The following is a 23,661-nucleotide window of genomic DNA, read 5'->3' as shown; positions in this document are numbered from 1 at the left end:
GCTGCGCACTCCCAAACGTGCTCCATCCGCCATGCTGCGCACTCCCAAACGTGCTCCATCCGCCATACTCCGCACTCCCCATCGTGCTCCATCCCCCATGCAGCGCACTCCCCATTGTGCTCCATCCCCTATGCTGCGCACCCCCCATCGTGCTCCATCTCCCATGCTGCGCACTCCCAAACGTGCTCCATCCGCCATGCTGCGCACTCCCAAACGTGGTCCATCCGCCATGCTGCGCACTCCCAAACGTGCTCCATCCGCCATACTCCGCACTCCCCATTGTGCTGCATCCCCCATGCTGCGCACTCCCAAACATGCTCCATCCGCCATGCAGCGCACTCCCAAACGTGCTCCATCCACCATTCTGTGCACTCCCAAACGTGCTCCATCCGCCATGCTGCGCACTCCCAAACGTGGTCCATCCGCCATGCTGCGCACTCCCAAACGTGCTCCATCCGCCATGCTGCGCACTCCCAAACGTGCTCCATCCCCCATGCTGCGCACCCCCCATCGTGCTCCATACCCCATGCTGCACCAGCATCAGCCTCTCTACCCGCAGCATCAGCCTCTCTGCCCGCAGCATCAGCCTCTCTCCTCCCAGCATCAGCCTCTCTACCTGCAGCATCAGCCTCTCTCATCCCAGCATCAGCCTCTCTGTCCCCAGCATCAGCCTCTCTCATCCCAGCATCAGCCTCTCTCATCCCAGAATCAGCCTCTCTCCTCCCAGCATCAGCCTCTCTGTCCCCAGCATCAGCCTCTCTGTCCCCAGCATCAGCCTCTCTGTCCCCAGCATCAGCCTCTCTCCTCCCAGCATCAGCCTCTCTGTCCCCAGCATCAGCCTCTCTCATCCCAGCATCAGCCTCTCTCATTCCAGCATCAGCCTCTCTCCTCCCAGCATCAGCCTCTCTGTCCCCAGCATCAGTCTCTCTCATCCCAGCATCAGCCTCTCTCCTCCCAGCATCAGCCTCTCTGTCCCCAGCATCAGCCTCTCTCCTCCCAGCATCAGCCTCTCTGTCCCCAGCATCAGCCTCTCTCCTCCCAGCATCAGCCTCTCTCATCCCAGCATCAGCCTCTCTCCTCCCAGCATCAGCCTTTTCTGTCCCCAGCTGATGCCTTTTCGGTCCCCAGCATCAGCCTCTCTCCTCCCAGCCTACCCCAGCCTCAGCCTCCCCCAGCATCAGCCTCTCTCCTCTCAGCCTCCCCATCCCAGCCTTCCCCAGGATCAGCCTCTCTCCTTCCAGCCTCCTCCAGCACGCCATGCTCCTCTGCCGACACTCACAGATCCGATCACATACACTCACACACACCCACACACACCCGATCGCATACACTCACACACACCCGATCGCATACACTCACACACACCCGATCGCATACACTCACACACACACACATTGACGATATTGCACATACGCGCTCATACTCACAACATCCGGAGATACCACATGCTTCTGGCCATGTGATCCTCCGGCAGGTCCTGGAAGCTCACAGCACAATATCGCCGCCGAGAAGCAAGCGATATCCCAGGATGTTGTGAGTATGTGGATGCGATGTGATGTGTGTGTGAGAGTGAGTGTGATCTGATGTGTGTGTGTGCTGTTATGTGTGTGCGTGTGTGTATTTTCCGCCGCTGCAGGACCTTGATGCGCTGGTAACTATGCTACCATGGTTACCAGCGCATCTCGTCCCCCGCTCGCACAGGAGCCCACACCAGCATACGCCGGCCAGCCCCAGCAATGCGAGGGTATGTGTCGGCTGGTTTGGCGGCGTACGCTGATGTGGGCTCCCAGGGGTACAGTACTCACCTGGTAGTCGTGGCTTCGTGACCGTATCGGTTCGGGGAATGCGTGGGGGGGCGGGGCCAGAGCTAGCGTGCATTGCGTGAGGGGGGCGGGGTGTGGCCGAGTTGCCAATGCCTGCAGGGTGCCGGGCGAGAGGCCAATCTGGGGGGGCGGAGCCTGGGCGAGCGGCCAATCCGTGTGGGGGGGCGGGGCCATGGCGAGCCCAGCGGCGAATCAGCTTTGTGTCACCGTAAGGACACAATTTTGGAGCAAGACAGACAGACAGACAGAATAAGGCAATTATATATATAGATAATTTTTCTAATGTTTATCTTTGTAACAAACAGGGCATATTAGGGATATGGCCCTCACAGACTCCTGATCTGAACGTCATTGAAAATCTGTGGCTAGACCTTAAAAGAGCAGTGCATGCAAAATGACCCAGGAATCTCACAGAACAGGAAGAATGGATGAATCCCTCAAACAATAACTGAAAGACTATTGGATGTGTACAAAAAGCATTTACAAGCTGTGGCACATTTGGGGGTGTTACTAGGTACTAATCATGCAGGGTGCCCAAACCTTTGCATCTGCCTATTTTCCTTTTTTTGGTAATTTAAAAATCTAAAAAGATAATTTATTTGTTTCCTAAAATACAAAGGAAATGTGTCACCTTTAATGTCATGCCTTTTAGAGATCATTTCACCTTAAAATTGCTTAACTCTTCACAATAACAGTAATTTTGACTTGGGCGAAGTTGATCCTCGTCCCTGCGGCAGCACACATCGCTATGTGTGATGCCGCAGGAACAAGGAACCTCACCTTACCTGCCACACACCAGCAATGAGGAAGGAAGAAGGTGGGCGGGATGTTCGTCCCGCTCATCTCCGCCCCTCCGCTTTGATTGGGCGGCCGCTTAGTGACGTCGCTGTGACGCCGAGCGAACTGTTCCCTTAGAAAGGAGGCGGTTCGCCGGTCACAGCGACGTCGCCGAGCAGGTAAGTACGTGTGATGCTGCTGTAGCGATAATGTTCGCTACGGCAGCGATCTTCACATATCGGCATAACGATAGGGGCGGGTGCTATCACGCTCGCCATCGCTAGCATCGGCTAGCGATCTCGTAGCGTGTAAAGCCACCCTTAGTCATAGTCACAGTAGAATTATAACGGCTGTCTTGTTATACAGTCAGAAATCTGTCATGGAATGTTAGGACAGATACCCATGAGCATGTGCAGTAAGAAGCTATGCTTCCCCCTTCATGTGTAGTAAGATGTGCTCTCATTGGCTATTCAAATATGAAACAAGAGATACCATGGATATAAATGTAAGAAGAGGCTGCTCACACTGCTGTCCATCATGTTATTCCAACCTAATACTGGAGATAACAGGGGTGCTAATTTAAGAAGGGGCCGTACTCACTGATGTCCATCATATCTATCTGATCTAATACTGGATATACCAAAAGTGTAGAAGTAGGAAGAGGCCCTTGACTCTGCTGTCCACTATTGCTTTCTAAACTAACACTGGAGATATTAGGGGAGCTTAGGGAAGAAGAAGCTGCTCACACTGCTGTCCACCATGTGTTTTTTTACTTAATACTGGAGAAACCAAGGATGCTGAGGTAAGAAGAGGCTGCTCACACTGCTGTCCACCTCATCTTTCCTATGTAATACTAGAGATAGCAACAGTGCTGAGGTTAAAAGCTGCTAACACCGCTGTCCACCATGTATTTCTAAGTGCTGAGTAGTTGCTGTATGTGCAGCCTCCTACTGTATATGCTAATAGGCACCTCTCCTATTAATATTATCAAACAGGTTTCTCTCATTGTATTATGTTGATTTATTAGCTCCCTAGACAAAGCAAATGTGATTGGCTAATTACAGATATTAAGGAATTTATATATGATTACATTTTCTTTATTTTTTTTCTATTCTAGGAGAACAGATTTAAATAGAGTTCACATATCTTTCATTTATATATGTATAATGACTAAGGTGGCCTCTTACCGACGAGACGAGTTGTTCATAGAAGAGTTACTGCTCTTTAACCGGCTTTTAATGGCTTGTTTCCCATTGTTTGTCAAATTAGAAACGTTTACGTAGTCATTGTAAGAATAATTCTCTGACGACACATTGTTCCTTGATGATAAATAGCTGGGTGATTTAAGAGAGTCCCTGTTACTCTGATTTAGGTTGTCTTGGACTTTGTAAGACTGGTTACTGCGTGTAGAAAGTCTGTCTTCAAATCTGTGAAACAGAGTGGAACAAAATTAAAAAACAATGCAATAAACTACATCTCTTCAGAAACAAATTCATTACAGCATAATTGGTTGTAGACATTACCAATATTAAAGAGGGTCTCTGGTGAAAACAAGTTATCGCCTATCCAGGAGATAGAGGATAACCTCTTGATTGTCAGTATAGGGCACTTATATCTCTTTAAATGAAGCAGCGTTGTGCATACTTAACTGATTAAGTACAGGATTGGAATCAAAGTGTTTTATCTGCACTGCCGTTGAACACTTCTGCAAAGAAGAATCCAGGACACACCTACGGTCACAGGCGGAGGACCATGGGAACCTCCAGCTGTGACCGCAACTTACCTGACTGACGTCACCACTGATCACGCGGCTCAGTCATTCTCTGCCTGGAGCTCACAGTGGGCAGTCATGTTCTATGGTGCTCACTGTGAATTCAGATGTAGCAGAGCTGGAAGCGTTGTGGGATCTCGAAGTGTAGATTACTTCAGACCTGGGTGCTTTTGGGGTTAATAAAGTGATGAAAGAGGGTGGGGGTTTTTTTGTCTTTTATTTCAATAAAGAATTTTTTTTCAGTGTTTGTGTTTATTTCTAGTGATGAGCGAGCATGCTTGTCACTACTCGGTACTCGCACGAGTATCGCTGTACTCGGGCTGCTCGGCGGGGACCGAGTAATCTCGCGATACTCGTGCTGTACTCGTGGTCTTCATTTCTGCATGTTGGCGCTCTTTTGAGAGCCAGCCCTCATGCAGGGATTGGCTGGCAGACCACTGCAATGCCACAGCCCTGTTAGTTGTGGAATTGCAGTGATTGGCCGGCCTGCACAGCGTGACCGAGCCTTTATACCGGCCGGCGCGCTGTGCTCTGCTCACAACTATCCAGACAGTCAGTGCAGGGAGAGTGTCGCTGATTCAGGGAAAGCTTTGCGGCCCTTTATAGTTAGTTCCGGAGCAGGGCTGCAAACAGTGTGACCAGAAGTCCTTCTCAGGACTATTCTAGTTGTATACAGGCAGGCAGGGTATAGCCAGGTCGGAGTACAGTAGCAGAGTCCTTCTCAGGACTATTGTTGCTATATACAGGCAGGGTATAGCCAGGTCGGAATACAGGCTAGTGACCAGAAGAGTCCTTGTCAGGACTATTGTAGCAGTATACAGGCAGGCAGGCAGGGTATATAGCCATTCCTAGTGGTGACCGTATACCAGCCTTCATCATATCTGGGGCTGGTGTACACAGTGTAAAACAGTCCAGATAGTGTCAGACTTCTCAGTAATTGTCGCTCCTAAAAACCAGTTAGGTTCTTATTGCGTCCGTGCTTGCATTTAAAAACAGCACGTGTGTGGCAGTCGGTGGCAGGGTACAGGTGCGCGTTTTGCACAAACTATTATATAACGCACAAGTCTAGTGTATAATACACGTCAGTCAGCAGTGTCTGATAGTGTCAGACTTCTCAGTAATTGTCGCTCCTAAAAACCAGTTAGGTTCTTATTGCGTCCGTGCTTGCATTTAAAAACAGCACGTGTGTGGCAGTCGGTGGCAGCGTACAGGTGCGCGTTTTGCACAAACTATTATATAACGCACAAGTCTAGTGTATAATACACGTCAGTCAGCAGTGTCTGATAGTGTCAGACTTCTCAGTAATTGTCGCTCCTAAAAACCAGTTAGGTTCTTATTGCGTCCGTGCTTGCATTTAAAAACAGCACGTGTGTGGCAGTCGGTGGCAGGGTACAGGTGCGCGTTTTGCACAAACTATTATATAACGCACAAGTCTAGTGTATAATACACGTCAGTCAGCAGTGGCTGATAGTGTCAGACTTCTCAGTAATTGTCGCTCCTAAAAACCAGTTAGGTTCTTATTGCGTCCGTGCTTGCATTTAAAAACAGCACGTGTGTGGCAGTCGGTGGCAGGGTACAGGTGCGCGTTTTGCACAAACTATATATAACGCACAAGTCTAGTGTATAATACACGTCAGTCAGCAGTGTCTGATAGTGTCAGACTTCTCAGTAATTGTCGCTCCTAAAAACCAGTTAGGTTCTTATTGCGTCCGTGCTTGCATTTAAAAACAGCACGTGTGTGGCAGTCGGTGGCAGCGTACAGGTGCGCGTTTTGCACAAACTATTATATAACGCACAAGTCTAGTGTATAATACACGTCAGTCAGCAGTGTCTGATAGTGTCAGACTTCTCAGTAATTGTCGCTCCTAAAAACCAGTTAGGTTCTTATTGCGTCCGTGCTTGCATTTAAAAACAGCACGTGTGTGGCAGTCGGTGGCAGGGTACAGGTGCGCGTTTTGCACAAACTATTATATAACGCACAAGTCTAGTGTATAATACACGTCAGTCAGCAGTGTCTGATAGTGTCAGACTTCTCAGTAATTGTCGCTCCTAAAAACCAGTTAGGTTCTTATTGCGTCCGTGCTTGCATTTAAAAACAGCACGTGTGTGGCAGTCGGTGGCAGGGTACAGGTGCGCGTTTTGCACAAACTATTATATAACGCACAAGTCTAGTGTATAATACACGTCAGTCAGCAGTGTCTGATAGTGTCAGACTTCTCAGTAATTGTCGCTCCTAAAAACCAGTTAGGTTCTTATTGCGTCCGTGCTTGCATTTAAAAACAGCACGTGTGTGGCAGTCGGTGGCAGCGTCAGGCTCCATATTGTCCCTGGATAGAGACGTGCATGATGGCCTGTAAACATGAAGTGCCCATTGTAAGGAAGTGGGTCTATTGTAGTATAGCCCTTAGGCAGGGCAGCCAAAAATTGGGAGGCTCCATATTGTCCCTGGATAGAGACGTGCATGATGGCCTGTAAACATGAAGTGCCCATTGTAAGGAAGTGGGTCTATTGTAGTATAGCCCTTAGGCAGGGCAGCCAAAAATTGGGAGGCTCCACATTGTCCCTGGATAGAGATGTGCATGAGGGCCTCAAAACATTGTTCCCATTGCAAAGGAGCGGGTCTCCTGTCGTTGTAATGCCCATTCAGAAAGAATGGGCGAAAAAATTTACCACTGGGGGTATACCTGAAACAACGGCTTAACTATTGTAACGGTCACCATGATGGCGCATGAGGAGAAGGAGGAGCAGTCCAGCGATTAGCCAAAGTCCAGAAGTGTGTTACCATGGGTGAGTGGAGGTACATGGCAAATTCCCGTTACAAACTTTAAATTCCGCTGTAATTTGCTGTTGGTGTGTGTGGTGAAGTCTGGCCAAATACAACCCTTGTTCATCTTGATCAGAGTCAGCCTGTCAGCATTTACAGTTGACAGGCGGGTGCGTTTATCTGTAATGATTCCTCCTGCGGCACTAAAAACACGCTCTGACAAAACGCTAGCGGCAGGGCAGGCCAGGACTTCCAAGGCGTAGAGAGCCAATTCATGCCACGTGTCCAGCTTGGATACACATTAATTGTAAGGCACAGAGGAATGTCGGAGTACAGTTGTTTGATCTGCAAGGTACTCCTTGAGCATCTGGGCAAACTTAGGATTTCTTGTGGCACTACCCCTCACCTCAGGGGCTGTGGTATGTGAGGGGCTGAGAAAACTGTCCCACATCTTAAAGACTGTTCCCCTACCTCTGGCGGATTGGACTTGTGCCCCTCTCGGCTGTACGCCTTGGTTGTCCACTGATTCCTGACCTATGCCGCTAGCGTTTTGTGAGGGGAATGCTTTGCCTACTTCCGTGACTATGGCCTTCTGGAACTGCTGCATTTTGCCTGACCTCTCCGCCTCGGGAATAAGAGACATAAAGTTGTCCTTTTAGCGTGGGTCTAACAGTGTTACCAACCAGTAATGATTGTCGGCCAAGATGTTCTTAACGCGAGGGTCACGAGACAGGCAGCTTACCATAAAGTCAGCCATGTGTGCCAGACTCTTAACAGCCATCACTTCAGTATCCTGACCAACACGATGACTGAACATGCTGTCCTCCTCCTCCTCCTCCTCCTCATCATCTACCCTGTCCTCTGGCCAGCCACGCTGAACCGAGGATATGACTGCATGTCATATCCTCAATTTGGCCAGAGAGTTGCTCCATGTCTTCATCCTCCTCCTCGTCATAGTCCTCCACTGCACGTTGTGATGAGACGAGGCTGGGCTGTGTGTTATCATCACCCACACCCACTACTGTTTCTTGCTCAAACTCATCGCGCTCCGCCTGCAATGCATCATGGTTGTTTTTTGAGCAGAGACCATTTTAGAAGGCAGAGAAGCGGTATGGTGACGCTAATAATGTCGTCATCGCCGCTCACCATCTTGGTGGAGTCCTCAAAGTTTTGGCGGATGGTGCATAGGTCGGACATCCCTCTCCACTCCTCAGGTGTTATGTGTGGAGTTTGACTCATTTCCCGACGGCTTAGGTGATGCAGGTACTCAACAACTGCCCTCTTCTGCTCACATATCCTGACCAACATGTGCAGAGTTGAATTCCAAAGCGTGGGGACATCACACACCAGTCTGTGTGCCGGAAGATGCAAACGGCGTCTTAAGCCGGCAAGGCCGGCTGAAGCAGTAGGTGACTTTCGAAAATGTGCAGACAGGCGGCGAACTTTTATCAGCAGATCAGACAGCTCTGAGTATGACTTTAGAAACCGCTGAACCACGAGGTTGAGCACATGGGCCACGCATGGAACATGTGTCAGCTGGCCTCGCCTCAAAGCCGCCACCAGGTTCCGGCCATTGTCACACACGACCTTTCCTGGCTTTAGGTTCAGAGTTGTGAGCCAGTGATCTGCCTGCTGTTTCAGAGCTGTCCACACCTCTTCTGCATTGTGGGGTTTGTCACCTATGCAGATTAGCTTCAGCACTGCCTGTTGCCGCTTCGCCGAGGCAGTGCTGCAGTGCTTCTGTGTCGCCCTGGACAAGCCAGGGGCCACAGAGCACAACACTTAAACACCCCACACTCCCTGCAGGCATATCATAGTCAAAACACAAAATCCTAGTTGCCTTCCCCAGGGGCTGTTGTCCACACCAGGGTGTGGAGCCAGGCGGTTGGTCTCCACCCACCGAGGAGGAGGGAAAACACAGGCAGTGAGAGTTAAGCTAAGGAAGTGGAAGGAGGAAAGTAGTAGAGAGGAGAAAAGTGACAGCAAAGAGCCTGAAGTTGGTCCGGGTGTGTGGACCGGACAGGACAGCAAGGTTGGCAGGATGTGGTGACCGTCTGCAGTTGAGGCCGATTGGAGTCTGCCGTAAGGACCGTGGACGGGTGGTGACCCGGCCGTACCGGACCGGTATACAAAGAGAAGCCAGCACCATTGGCAGAGGACTTTCGGATCCCGGCAAGGCTTGGTGTCGCCGTGAATTTGCCAAATCCGTTAGTGAAGGGAACCTCAGGGTTTCTAAACAGCCAAGTCCAGATAGAAGGCAACCGTACAACCGTGAAGGGGAGACACCGCCACCGCCAAGGGCAACCATCTCCCAGGGCCAGCGCCTGTGGGCAAAAGGGGCTCCTCCGGCCCATATCCAGGTCGGGGAGCGGGTTACCGTTGGGAAACCATCACTACCAACACTTAACTTAGGTGCAGGGAGAGACAGTCATCACTAACCTGCAGGGAGGAACAACCGCAGCCGTCCGAGTGACCCGTCCATCCAGCCACTTGTTTTACCGTGAACTGTGTCATCATCATTGGGCTGAGTGAGTACCTCCATGCCGTGCGGCACAGCGCTGCCCCTGCGACCCTGCACCTCATCAGGCCCCGCAACCCGCCTGTCATCCATCTCTACCCCATCACCAGGCCCCGGGACAACCAACCCCCCTACCCACGGAGGGGAGAAATAACAACAAAGCTGCTCCCTGTCACAGGCTCCCGGGATCCCCGTCCAGAGCAGCGGTGGTGTCCACACAATCACCACAACCGTGGGTGGCGTCACGGACAATATCCCCAAAACCCAAACCACCCCTTTTCACTCACGGGCGAGTAGCGCCGCTCGAGTCCCCGGGATCCGGCCATCGCTCGAGCCAACGAGCGATAGCAGCAGCCGTAGAGCAGCGTCAGCCGGACCCGAGCAGTGGGAGAGCGCACCGTCCCCTCCTCCGCCCGCGACACTTCCAGCTTGGGACTGGTGTGGAGGGTAAAGTGGATGAGGATGCGCAGGAGGAGGAGGAGGCTGAGGAGCATGACATTCCGGAGCTGTAGAGTGTGTGTGAAACCCTGACTGAGGTAGGGCCTGCAAAACTTGGTGTGTGAAGGACGTGTTCTGTCCCTCGCTCAGACTGGGTCCCAGCTTGCACAATATTAACCCAGTGTGACGTCAACGAGATGTAGCGGCCTTGCCCACATGCACTTGTCCACGTGTCTGTGGTTAGGTGGACTTTGGCTGAAACAGCGTTGTTCAGGGCACGTGTGATGTTTTGTGACACGTGGTGGTTATGCAATGCGGGGACGGCACACAAGGAGAAATAGTGGCGGCTGTGGACCGAGTAACGTGGGACAGCTGCCACCATCATGTCGCGGAATGCTTCTGTCTCAACCAGCCTAAAAGGCAACATTTCCAGCGCAAGCAGTCGCGAAATGTTAGCATTTAGAACTGTGGCATGTGGGGTGTTGGCAGTGTATTTGCGCCTGCGTTCAAAGGTTTGCTGAATGGATAACTTAACGCTGCGCTGGGACAAGGACGTGCTTGATGATGGTGTTCTTTCTGCGTAGGCAACTGCAGGTGCAGGAGTGGAGGAGGCTTGTTCTCAGGCAGCATGGACAGGGGATTGGCTCGCATGCACAACCAGCGAAGACGTAGCAGTGACATCAGCAAGCACTGCTCCTCGACTCTGTTGTACTTCCCACAAAGTCGGGTGCTTGGCTGACATGTGCCTGATCATGCTGGTGGTGGTCAGGCTGCTAGTTTTGGTACCCCTGCTGATGCTGGCATGGCAGGTGTTGCAAATGGCCTTTTTAGAATCATCTGGAGCCAACTTAAAAAACTGCCAGTGTCAGAGTTCCGGGTTTTCCAGTTTTCTTTTGAAAGAGCTTGCCCTTTGTTAACATGGAGTTTTCTGTTCTGTTGCCCTACTTCCTGTCCATCTGTTTAAAAGCCGCCCCTAAAGCTTAGTCCAGTGCCTGAGTATACTGCTTCCTGTGTGCTCCTGCCCTGCTGCTTTTGGTTCCTGATTGTTATTCGGATCCTCTTGGAAAACAACCGACACCGACTCTGGACTTCATCTGGTATCATCTAGCTGTGCCCGGACTCCGTTTGCCGTCTTTGGTCGGCACTTCTGCCCGGTTCCTTCCGTTTAATACCACTCTGGACTCACATCACGTACGGACATTTTTGGACTTACCTATTGCCCTTTTGTGTCCCGGCTGCTGCGCATTTAGGGCTTCTGGGGTGATTGCCAGACAGTCCCTGTATAGGGGTTCGCTCTTGGTGGTCTCCCTGGGGGAGTCCGGTGCGCGGTCCCGGGAATTCCCTTTCGCTCCGTCCCTGGAAGGTATTTCCTGTATTTATGTTCTACTGTGTTTTTGTTCCGTTTATGTACATATTTGCTGGTTGCATATTATAAACGTCTTGCACCAAGAACTCGTCTCTGGTTGTCATTGCCCTAACGCAATCGAAATCCTCAATACATACAATAGTATTACAGCCAGACTCGGGAAGACCTAACATTTGTACAGGCACCTTGTGTCGTGTTGTTCCGGGGAACAGTTGCCTGACGTCTGCCTGGGGCCACCACTCTGCTTCTTACTGCCTGTTGGGATGCTAGGCCTCCCTCCCCCTGTGCACTGCTGTCCTCGCTCTGCATATCCTCCTGCCAGGTTGGGTCAGTTACTGGATCATCCACCACGTCGTCTTCCTCTTCCGCACCCTGCTCCTCCTCCTGACTTCCTGACAATTGTGTCTCATCATCGTCCACCCCTTGTTGAGACACGTTGCCAACTTCGTGAGAACGTGGCTGCTCAAATATTTGGGCATCTGTACATACAATCTCGTCATGGCCCACTTCAACAGGAGCTGGCGAGAGGCCAGAATTTGTGAATGGAAACGTGAACGAACAGCTCTTCCGAGTGTACAAGTGTGGGATCAGTAATGTCCGTGGACGTGTACTCGGCCTGGTGGTAGGAAGGAGGATCAGGTTCTGAAATGTGCGGTGCAGTATCACGGCTACTGACACTTGACCGTGTGGAAGACAGAGTGTTTGTGGTGGTGCCAATCTGACTAGAAGCATTATCCGCTATCCAACTAACAACCTGTTGACACTGGTCTTGGTTCAAGAGCGGTGTACTGCTGCGGTCCCCAAGAATTTGGGACAGGACGTGCGAGCGACTAGATGTGGCCCTTTGTTGTGGCGAAATTAGAGCTTGCACACAACCTCGGTCTCTGCCTGCACCACCATCACGTCCACTTCCTTGTTCGTTGACAACGCCCTTGCGCATTTTGCAATGCTGTGCTGATGTGTATTATTCACTAGACTTGTGCGTTATATCCAAGTTTTTGCAAAACTCACACAAATGCAGCGGAAAGCTGCCACCAACAGGCACACACGTGCGGTTTTTAAATGCAAGCACGGAGGCTCTAAGAACCTAACAGGTCTCTATCCAGGGACAACGTGGAGCCTCCCAATTTTTGGCTGCCCTGCCTAAGGGCTATACTACAATACACCCACTTCCTTCCAATGGGCACTTCAGGTTTACAGGCCCTCATGCACGTCTCTATCCAGGGACAACGTGGAGCCTCCCAATTTTTGGCTGCCCTGCCTAAGGGCTATACTACAATAGACCCACTTCCTTCCAATGGGCACTTCAGGTTTACAGGCCCTCATGCACGTCTCTATCCAGGGACAACGTGGAGCCTCCCAATTTTTGGCTGCCCTGCCTAAGGGCTATACTACAATAGACCCACTTCCTTCCAATGGGCACTTCAGGTTTACAGGCCCTCATGCACGTCTCTATCCAGGGACAACGTGGAGCCTCCCAATTTTTGGCTGCCCTGCCTAAGGGCTATACTACAATAGACCCACTTCCTTCCAATGGGCACTTCAGGTTTACAGGCCCTCATGCACGTCTCTATCCAGGGACAACGTGGAGCCTCCCAATTTTTGGCTGCCCTGCCTAAGGGCTATACTACAATAGACCCACTTCCTTCCAATGGGCACTTCAGGTTTACAGGCCCTCATGCACGTCTCTATCCAGGGACAACGTGGAGCCTCCCAATTTTTGGCTGCCCTGCCTAAGGGCTATACTACAATAGACCCACTTCCTTCCAATGGGCACTTCAGGTTTACAGGCCCTCATGCACGTCTCTATCCAGGGACAACGTGGAGCCTCCCAATTTTTGGCTGCCCTGCCTAAGGGCTATACTACAATAGACCCACTTCCTTCCAATGGGCACTTCAGGTTTACAGGCCCTCATGCACGTCTCTATCCAGGGACAACGTGGAGCCTCCCAATTTTTGGCTGCCCTGCCTAAGGGCTATACTACAATAGACCCACTTCCTTCCAATGGGCACTTCAGGTTTACAGGCCCTCATGCACGTCTCTATCCAGGGACAACGTGGAGCCTCCCAATTTTTGGCTGCCCTGCCTAAGGGCTATACTACAATAGACCCACTTCCTTCCAATGGGCACTTCAGGTTTACAGGCCCTCATGCACGTCTGTATGCAGGGGCATTGGTGAACCTCACAATTTTGGACTGCCCTGGCAAAGGAAAATACTACAAAGACTCACTTCCTCAAAATGGGCACATTAGACTCAAGAGGCCTTCATGTACGTCTCTTCTCAGGGACATCGGAGTGCCACACAATGTTTTCACGTAAAATCTTTCATGTATTAATCTCAAAAAGTAACATACACCAGCTCTATCTCACTATTGCGTATGTGCCCTTAACATTTCTGCCATGAAAAATCATTTTGGGGTCATTTTGGAAGGTTTTCTGGTGAGTCCGTAAAAATGGCGTGAAACGCGGACAAAATTGTTCACAGCTGTGACTTTTCAGTGATAAATGCTTCAAGGGGTCTTCCCCATGCTGTTGCCATGTCATTTGAGCACTCTTCTGAGACTTTTGTGCCATTTTTAGGGTTTCTCCATGCTGCCGGGGGGTCATTTCACAAAAATACTCGGGTCTCCCATAGGATAACATTGGGCTCGTTGCTCGGCCCGAGTACACGAGTATCTTGGGATGCTCGGCCCGAGCTTCGAGCACCCGAGCTTTTTAGTACTCGCTCATCACTATTTATTTCTTTTCACTTACAAATTAGTAATGAGGGGGGACTTATAGACGCCTTCTATTACTAATCTAGTGCTTAGTGGCAGCCGTAAGCTGAGATTAACCCTTTATTACCCCGATTGCCAGAACTCCAGGGCAATCAGGAAGAGCCGGATAAAGTGTTGGGACTGTCACATCTAATGGATGCGACAATCTTGGGCGGCTGCAGGCTGCTATTTGTAGGCTAGGGGGGCCCCCAATAAGCATGGGTCTCCCCAGTCTGAGAATACCAGCCCCAAGCTGTTGGGCTTTATCTTGGTTGGGTATCAAAATTGGGGGGGATCACACTCCGTTTTTTTTTTAAATTATTTACTTAAATAATTAAAAAAACAAACAGTGGCATGTGGTTCCTCTTATTTTGGTACACAGCCAAGATAAGCGCACAGCTGGGGGCTGCAGCCTGTACCCATATGCTTTATATGTGCTGGTATCAATACAGAGGGGACCCTATCACATTTTTATTCCAACTAATCACAGATGCTGTCTCAGGGTGGGGGTGTGGTCCAATGGCATCCAATCAGAGACGCCAGTGGCCGGAGAAAGCAGTGAATATGAATGAGAGATAATTATCGGACCCGGAAGTAGCACTGGAGCAGCGGGGACTCAGTAAGTATGTACTGCTTTAACCCTTTTGTTTTTTTTTTTTTTTTTTTTTTTACAGTTGCCAATTACAGCCATGCCAATACTTGATATGGTTGTAATGGGCAGGGAGAGGATGATTTTTGCCATCTGAACATTTACTGATCGTTAGCAAGATCGACAACTTTTGCGGTAGATGATTGGATGTCTGACCCCGATCCGAACCAGCCAACTATTGAACGATTTTAACATTTTCCGATCCTTGACGATCAGGATTGCTCATCTCTAGATAGGAGTGGTAAGATGCGTGTCCATAAGTATGTTGTTTGCATATATGTAGTCACATGCCAACAAGACATGAGCGGTCTCACTCAATACAAATGAGCTGAGCAAGGTCAGGGATGTCTAGTTAGAATGTGGCCGAAAGTATACAAATTGCATACATGCAGTTACATGCCAACAAAACATAATTGGTCTCAATACAATTGAGATCAGCAAGCCCAGACATGTCTAGTCAAAATGTGGTTAGAAGTGTACAAATTTTATACATGCGGACACATGACAACAAGACATGAGCAGTTTCACTCAATACAAATGAGCTGAGCAAGGCCAGACATGTCTAGTCAGAATGTGGCTGGAAGTATACAAATTGTATACATGCGGTCACATGACAACAAGACATGACCGATCTCAATACAAATGAGCTGAGCAAGGCCAGACATGTCTAGTCAGAACGTGGCCGAAAGTATACAAATTGTATACATACGGTCACATGACAACAAGACATGACCAGTCTCATAGACTGACTGCAGACTTGCATCACAAGACTGGACAATCCCTTTAGATACTCATCTGAACTTAAGTCTAATTAGAAGACCCATTTAAACTGAGTCATTTGATAGCAGCATGCTTCCTGTATGGTTATACTTTATAATTATTCCTGTTTTAGCATCATGTACGTTTAGCATTTTGGGCAGTGTTGTTCTAAGCGATGGGAAATTAATGATGATTGCACAATGTCTTGAAGAACTAATTTCCATAAAAATGCATAGGAAGCCACATCAATCTGCATTATTAAATAACATATTAAATAATATTCAGAAATTCAGAGTGAATGACGGCAATAACCGTAATGTCAGTTTAGTCAGTATGCAGATATGATGTAGTTAGTGAATAGCTTGGCTCTACATGTATAAAATGCTATCATTATCTGTAAAGACAGATATAAATAATCCTGAATACTGGAGCTGGAATTTTTACTGTGGGTAGGGCTGAATATAACTGATGCCTTGTGCTACTTAGTGCAGGCCAACAATAAGGGCCTATGAGGCTGAGTCATAACAACAGGATATTGTTATAGCAGAAAACAAATAAAAAGCCTTCATGACTGGCTAGCGAATACAGTTCTAAATGTTCCGGAATCACGTGCAAAGCCTGAATCTATTCAAAATACAGAGAGAAAGAACATTTCTATTTCTAGTATAAAATCATTTGCCGTTTGTGGTGAAATTAATTACGGAATCTTTAATTGTGAAAGACTTCTGGATGGAATCAGCATCTTTAAGAGAATCACCTGATATCCTCCTGTAAGACGTGGAAAGTATTCCCAATGCTTCTAAGTACCCCATACTTAGGGCTCATTTAGACGGCCATTTTTCGCATTTGTGTTCTGTGTTTTCAGTGATAGAATACGCGCCCATTATAGGCTATGGGGCTGTTCATATTTCCCTATTTTTTGCAGACAGTGTGTTTGTGCAAAAATTAAGGAGACGTCTGTTTCTTACTGGCATCACGGATGAAAAGTATCAATACAAGTCTATGGGTCAGGGAAAACTGAGACATTCGTAAAATACAGATGAAACTTGGATCAAAAACACTTATGACACTCAAACCATATTTTTTTGTGCAAGTGAAAAAACATGGATATGTGAATGAGGCCTTCAATAGTATCAATGTATGCCAACAATGTGATCACATCTGTGCTAGGGTCACATTTATTCTATGTATTTATTTTTTATTTATTTCTATGTATTTATTCTCAACTGAAAGAATAGGTCCAATTATGCTAATAACACTCTGATCAGGCTCAGATCAGAGTTTGATCAAAGTGTGATCCAATTTTCTCAGATGTGATGAAGATGGAAACCAAATTTCTTTATCTTTTTCATTCTGTCAGTCTGAAAATTGGACCGCAATCAGATGTCATCTGAGTGTGGTACGTTTTTTTTCACGGACCCATTGATTTGCATGACTCATTGTGATCTGTTTTATGGATGCAAGTCATGAATGCTGCAAAATCCGACTTCTGCACAGCCCCATAGAAAAGCATAATAATTTTCGATATAAGTGTAATCTGACAAAATATCGTGTCACACTTGGACTAAAAAAAAGGGTTGTGTGACTCTAGCTTAAATGTGGAGCAGGAGCACAATACTAGTTCACTCTGGAGATAAGACATGTGCCACTTGATAAGTGTACACGTAGCCCCATGCTAAGTGTACATGTAGGTTTGTAAGTTGAGAAGCAGAGACCTACTTTATATGTCGACACCCCTCCAAATTAGCTCAGGAGCTATAGCCACACCCATTATAATCATATGCAAAAAAAAAATCCAGAAAAATGCCATGGAAAGTATGGGCCATATTGAGGTATTGTCAAGTTTCTCTCTTTGTGGAATGCATGGCAGCTCTTAACAAAGCTACCAGAAACAGGCAGTGCGCAAGCCACTCACTCCCTCTAGCAGATCACAGGAGGCACTCTGGCCTTCACCCTTTCTTCCCTATACAAGGGATCTTGACTTATACAGGGACCCCTGGATTCAGTCCACGGAGTGGCTGCTGGCTGGTGGAGAGGGTTTTGCAGAGAATGGTCAGAAAGCTGAGACAATACCAAGAGTTCAGGTACTGGAACAAAATTATCAGGCAGTAAAAGACAAGTCAACACGAAGGGGTAAGGGACTGGAACCAAATCATGAGGTTGGTGGAGAGGGCTTTGCAGAGAAGGGTCAGAAAGCTGAAACAATACCAAGAGGTCAGGTACTGGAACAAAATCATCAGGCAGTAAAAGCCAAGTTAATATCAAGAGATAAGGGACTGAAACCAAATTTTCAGACAGTAAAAGACAAGTAAAATAATGATTGTCCTAGGACAATAGTAAGCGCTTAACCCAATAATTGCTTATGATTCTGCAGCTGGTTACACAGGCAAAAACACCCCAAAAAATTGCCCAAATAGAGTTTATAAGGAATACATTGGAGATTTTACCGTAGGGGGAAAAAATCTCATGAACCAGCGCTGAATAATAAGGCACTAATAAACAAAACACTATTTTATTACAAAAAATCTAATGCATACTACTGAACAACCATTAACCACAATAAAACCTCAGTATACAATAGGACTACACTGTCGTGAAGCCCCGGCCGGTGGCGGTCACGATAGCAGATCAAAAAAATCCTACTGGAGGCTTAATCCAATAAAATGAAATAAAAATGTTCGAGAATAAAAATAACATATATATTTTTAGAGGCCGGTAGGTAGAAATACCGGTAGGTGGAAAACAATCCTCCTATTTCAGGATACCTGTATCAAGACAAGGACAATATTCTGTGCTTAGTTGGATTCTCACACGCTGCACTCACGATCCCTGATTGAGGCTGGGTGAACCGCGCTCCTAGTATAGGATATAACGGTGAATATGCCAGCGCACTGGGGACCCGTTACAGATCCCCAGTGTGTATTACCTGACGCTAATGTCGATCAGGAGGGTACCGTGGTATGTGGTCCTTGCGTGGAACAAAGTTTTCCTCCTAGCTGATGGAAACAGCTGATGCCGGGTCCCGATGCACAGAGGATTGCGTCCAGACACCCGGGTGCCAGATGAAAGTCGCAGCAGAACCAGTGCAGGAGACTCCGGTGTCCGGACAACCGGCTCCGCTCGGGGCAGTGATCGAGAACAAACCGAGCCCGGCCAATATCCCCAAACCGGGGCCTGCCGCCACCACAGCCGCCGGGACCGGAGCTGGGATACCGGGGAGAGATCCGGGGGGAACGGCGGGCGAGCGACTTTCATCTGGCACCCGGGTGTCTGGACGCAATCCTCTGTGCATCGGGACCCGGCATCAGCTGTTTCCATCAGCTAGGAGGAAAACTTTGTTCCACGCAAGGACCACATACCACGGTACCCTCCTGATCGACATTAGCGTCAGGTAATACACACTGGGGATCTGTAACGGGCCCCCAGTGCGCTGGCATATTCACCGTTATATCCTATACTAGGAGCGCGGTTCACCCAGCCTCAATCAGGGATCGTGAGTGCAGCGTGTGAGAATCCAACTAAGCACAGAATATTGTCCTTGTCTTGATACAGGTATCCTGAAATAGGAGGATTGTTTTCCACCTACCGGTATTTCTACCTACCGGCCTCTAAAAATATATATGTTATTTTTATTCTCGAACATTTTTATTTCATTTTATTGGATTAAGCCTCCAGTAGGATTTTTTTGATCTGCTATCGTGACCGCCACCGGCCGGGGCTTCACGACAGTGTAGTCCTATTGTATACTGAGGTTTTATTGTGGTTAATGGTTGTTCAGTAGTATGCATTAGATTTTTTGTAATAAAATAGTGTTTTGTTTATTAGTGCCTTATTATTCAGCGCTGGTTCATGAGATTTTTTCCCCCTACGGTAAAATCTCCAATGTATTCCTAGTAAAAGACAAGTCAATACCAAGAGGTAAGGGACTGGAACCAAATCATGAGGTGGTAGAGTAGTCAAAACATGATCTGGTCAGAAAAGGAATTAAATTAACATAGCAACATCAGACAAATGGGAGTGAGAGGGTAAGAGGGAAAAAAATGGCAACTAAAAGGCAGAAAGCTAGGGATGTAAATACTGTGAGCCCCTCGAAAGGCTCACAGAAGGGAGTTAATAAAATAACCAAGTTAGGGGAGCTAAGCCCCAAGCTCCCTGGCTCAACAACACCATGAATCCAAGAAAATAAACATAAGCTGCTGCACTGGCACTCAGCTTCATCTGCAATCGAGGCACAATGCTGCTCGGCAACTGAACCAGAGGGATGTAGTACAGATGTGGATGTAACTCTACCTCCATCTGGACAATTAGCACAAGGCTTACTGGGAAATTATGGATCCAACGTTCTGATCAGGTTGTTGGCATTGATACCAGTAGCCGAAAATTAAAGGAATTGTCCACTACTTGGACAATCGCTTCTCATTCCACATGTTTGCCTCTGTTAAAATAAAAAAGCTCAAACTCACCTCCGCTGCCGGCGCCGATCTAGTGGTGTCAGTAATTGCTCTCCTGAAGTTTTCGGGAGGTTGTTAAGTCACATGAGTCCTGCACCTAATCAGCACCGGATGCACTGTCCCAGATTTCAGACGTATGTATAACTAAGAGGGAGTGAGTGGCCAGCCGCAGCTCTCACCTACTGTTGATTACTTATATGTCCGAAGGCAGGGACAGTGATTATTTGAATCAGTTTTTAGCAGATAGCAGCTCATCATGATTCCTGATTCATGTCCATGTTCCATGCTGGATCTTTCCTGCTTGTTGCCCTATGAAGTTGAAGTCACTCTGACTTGACCCATGCAAGGTCTCCCACAGCTCCGGAATCTGAACGCCCAGCTTGGTGAGCTGACACACCCTATCCTTTCTCTTATATTCTCAAAAAAAAACCCATTCAGATCCATTCGGAAACCTTTGACACACAAGATTTAAGACCCTAGGAAGTTTAGTTTTTGAACCAGAAAAACACATTTTTCAAGTTTAGCAAACAAACAATTGTCTCTGAATGTTGAAGAACATTGCATACATGTGGGATGAATGACTCACAATCTGGTGGAAAAAAAAACAAGATGTCATCCCAAAAGATAACCACATATAGACCACTTATAGCTTGGATAAAGTCATTAAAGCACCACTCCAGCGGGTTGTTTTTCAGCTCTGGAGTGTGCTTTAAATTAAGTCCTCTGTCTCCTATCATATACCTTCTGGTGTCTTCATCCATTTTATGCGTCACTCTGGTCCTGTGGCATAAACTTGTGCGTGCAACTTCTGATAGGTCCCAAATCACCGGAAATCGTCAGGAGAACAGGTGAGAGAAGATGAAGCCACCGGAAAGTGAGTATTTGACAGTGGGTAATCGACTTAGATTTAAAGCACCACTCCAGCGATGCAATAAAAGAAAAAATAATGGAATGATACTATAACAAAATTTTGAAAGCAACTGAGGCATTATTTAGCCCGGAAGGTATTGTGACCCTCAGGTGTATTAAAAGCTTATTTCCTCTCATCTCCTTTTCCCAAGAAACGATTATGGAGATCAGGGATGAGTGGCAGAAGATACCAATTCTTTACAATAATTTTGCTAAGTTCCCAGGAGTCAATACATGGTCTTAAACCACCATCTTTTTTTCATCAACAGTAACGAAACCCTGTATAACTGGTGACATGGACAATCTGATGACCCCTTTGGAGTACTTTACACGTTGCGACATCGCTAGCATCGGCTAAAAATTACAGCAATAATACCTAAAATATAACTTTTAATAATTCCTCTAAAAATAGGGAAGGGTTCACCTTGCCTATGCATAAAATTCAGAATATTGCGAGATCCTCTACAGAACCTGGGGAACTGGCAAATCCTTTAACCACACAAAAACACCTACAGTATGATTGGTGCTGGAAGTTATATTTTAGGTATTATTGCTGTAATTTTTGGTTCCTTCTACTATATATACCATACCAGTGGCTGCATTATATCGCTAGCATCGGCTAGCGATGCCGAGCGCGATAGTACCTGCCCCCGTCGCACATGCGATATGTGGTGATTGCTGCCATAGCGAACATTATCGCTACAGCAGCTTCACACGCACATACCTCCTCGGTGACATCGCTGTGACTGCCGAACTATCCCTCCTTCAAGGGGGAGGTGCATTCGGCGTCACAGCGACGTCACTGCGACGTCATTAATCGGCCGGCCAATAGAAGGGGAGGGGCGGAGATGAGCGGGACATAACATCCCGCCCACCTTCTCCCTTCCGCATTGCCGTCGGGACGCAGGTAAGGAGATGTTTGTCGCTCCTGCGGATTTCCACACAGCGATGTGTGCTGCCGCAGGAGCGACAAACAACTTCATACCTGCGGTCGACCCGACATTATGAAAATGAACGACGATACACAGATCACCATTTTTCAAAGCTTTTGCGATCGTTTATCGGCGCATCTAGGATTTACACGTTGCGAGGTCGTTACCGGCGCCGGATGTGCATCACTAACGACGTGACCCCGACGATATTTTGGAAGCGATGTCGCAACGTGTAAAGCCCCCCTTTATGTATATTGTTATATAATGTTAATAATTTTTCATGGCCTGATGTTCAGGACCGAAAAGATAATTTATATTACCCTTGGGAAAGTGGGAGTTTGGTACCAGATCAATTGAACACTCAAAGTCTGTATGAGTGTAATTTTTTAGATTCAAACACAGAAAAAAAGATTAGCAAAATCTCTAAGCATTTCAGGTACACCACTGGGCCAAGATTCTGACAGATAAGGATATCAGGAATCTAGAAAATAATATCGCCCTGGTGTCTATCAATATAATGGTTATATTTACAGACCAAGGAATGTGGTCCGTAAATATGGCAGTTATCATGGGCAGGCATGTATCTAATAACCAAACTATCTACAGCAGCCACATTGATCCAGATTTTGTTGCTTGCATTCTAGAGCATCAAGAGGTAGGGAAAAGACCCACAAACCGCCCTTCAGAATAGATGACTATAGGTAGAGCCAGAAATGCAGGTACAACTTTACCTAAAGGATAAAATATTTTTACGGTCACCTGAAAAGTGGTCTGATAATTTCACCATAGGAAATAGTCAGTAGCTAAGGCCTGAAAAGATTCATGATATTGAATGTGATCTGCAAGGTCCTGAACCAACTGTATCAGACCCTGCATTTGATTGATTTCAGCTTGCGATCGATCCTTTTTTTTTTGGCCTGTTATACTCTCAACTTAAAATATTTGTGGTAGCCTGGGAGCTCTTAATAGAGCTTCCACAGAAAGGCTTTGTGCTAGCCACTTTATCAAGCATATCCTTACCCTTTAACCCCTATACAGAGATTTTTACTCATGGAGTGGTTCCTAGTTAGTAGAGTAGGTCAGAAGAGGATGGTCAGAAAGCTGACTTAATACCAAGAGATAAGGGTCTGAAACAAAATTGTCAGGCTGTAGCATAGTCAAAAAACAAGTCAAGGATGGAAAAGGGAATCAAACTAGTAAAGCCATAGCAGATAAATGGGAGTGAACCAGGATAAGAGAACTTATAACTGGCAGTAGAGGCAGGGATCCAAGGGTTTAAAGGACTTGTCCACTACTAGGACAACCCCTTCTTATTTGCTATGTTTGGCCCTGTTCGAGTGGTGTCGGCACTTGCATTCCAAGGACTTATGTGAGGTTGTTGCGTTATGCGAACCCTGTACCCAATCACTACTATCTTTCCACTCCCTGCCTTCGGATGTATATGTAATTAACAGGAAGTGAGTGGCAACCTCAGCTTTCCCTTCCTGTTGATTACTCCTATGTCCAAAGACAGGGAGAGGAAAGACAGTGGTGTTTTTGTGCTGGGCTTATATGATGTAACAACCTCATGTGAGCGCTGAGAACATGAGTGCAAACAGCACTGAAATCAAGTTAACATGGGAGGTGAGTATAGTCTTTTTTATTTTAATGGGGGCAAATACAGGGTATGAGAAGGGGTTGTCCTAGTAGTAGACAACCCCTTTAAATAGCTGATAAAGGTTTCATGGTTAATAAGATGACCAAGTTT

At 47.5% G+C, this 23,661-nt stretch overlaps 1 protein-coding gene across 1 annotated transcript in view; it reads right to left on the bottom strand.

Annotated features, from left to right (window-relative positions):
• The window catches only part of ARHGEF37 (Rho guanine nucleotide exchange factor 37), a 189,583-nt gene that overhangs the window by 108,390 nt on the left and 57,532 nt on the right, over nucleotides 1-23,661 (bottom strand). The window contains exon 2 of the mRNA XM_075344636.1: nucleotides 3,788-4,027. Within this exon, the coding sequence (XP_075200751.1) occupies nucleotides 3,788-4,027 (240 nt within the window). The remainder of the gene's footprint in view (nucleotides 1-3,787; nucleotides 4,028-23,661) is intronic.

This window comes from Anomaloglossus baeobatrachus, chromosome 4 (assembly GCF_048569485.1).
Source record: "Anomaloglossus baeobatrachus isolate aAnoBae1 chromosome 4, aAnoBae1.hap1, whole genome shotgun sequence".
Classification (NCBI taxonomy): Eukaryota; Metazoa; Chordata; class Amphibia; order Anura; family Aromobatidae; genus Anomaloglossus; species Anomaloglossus baeobatrachus.
The sequence above is the reverse complement of the archived record's forward strand: the minus strand, read 5'-3'. Positions and strand labels throughout refer to the sequence as shown.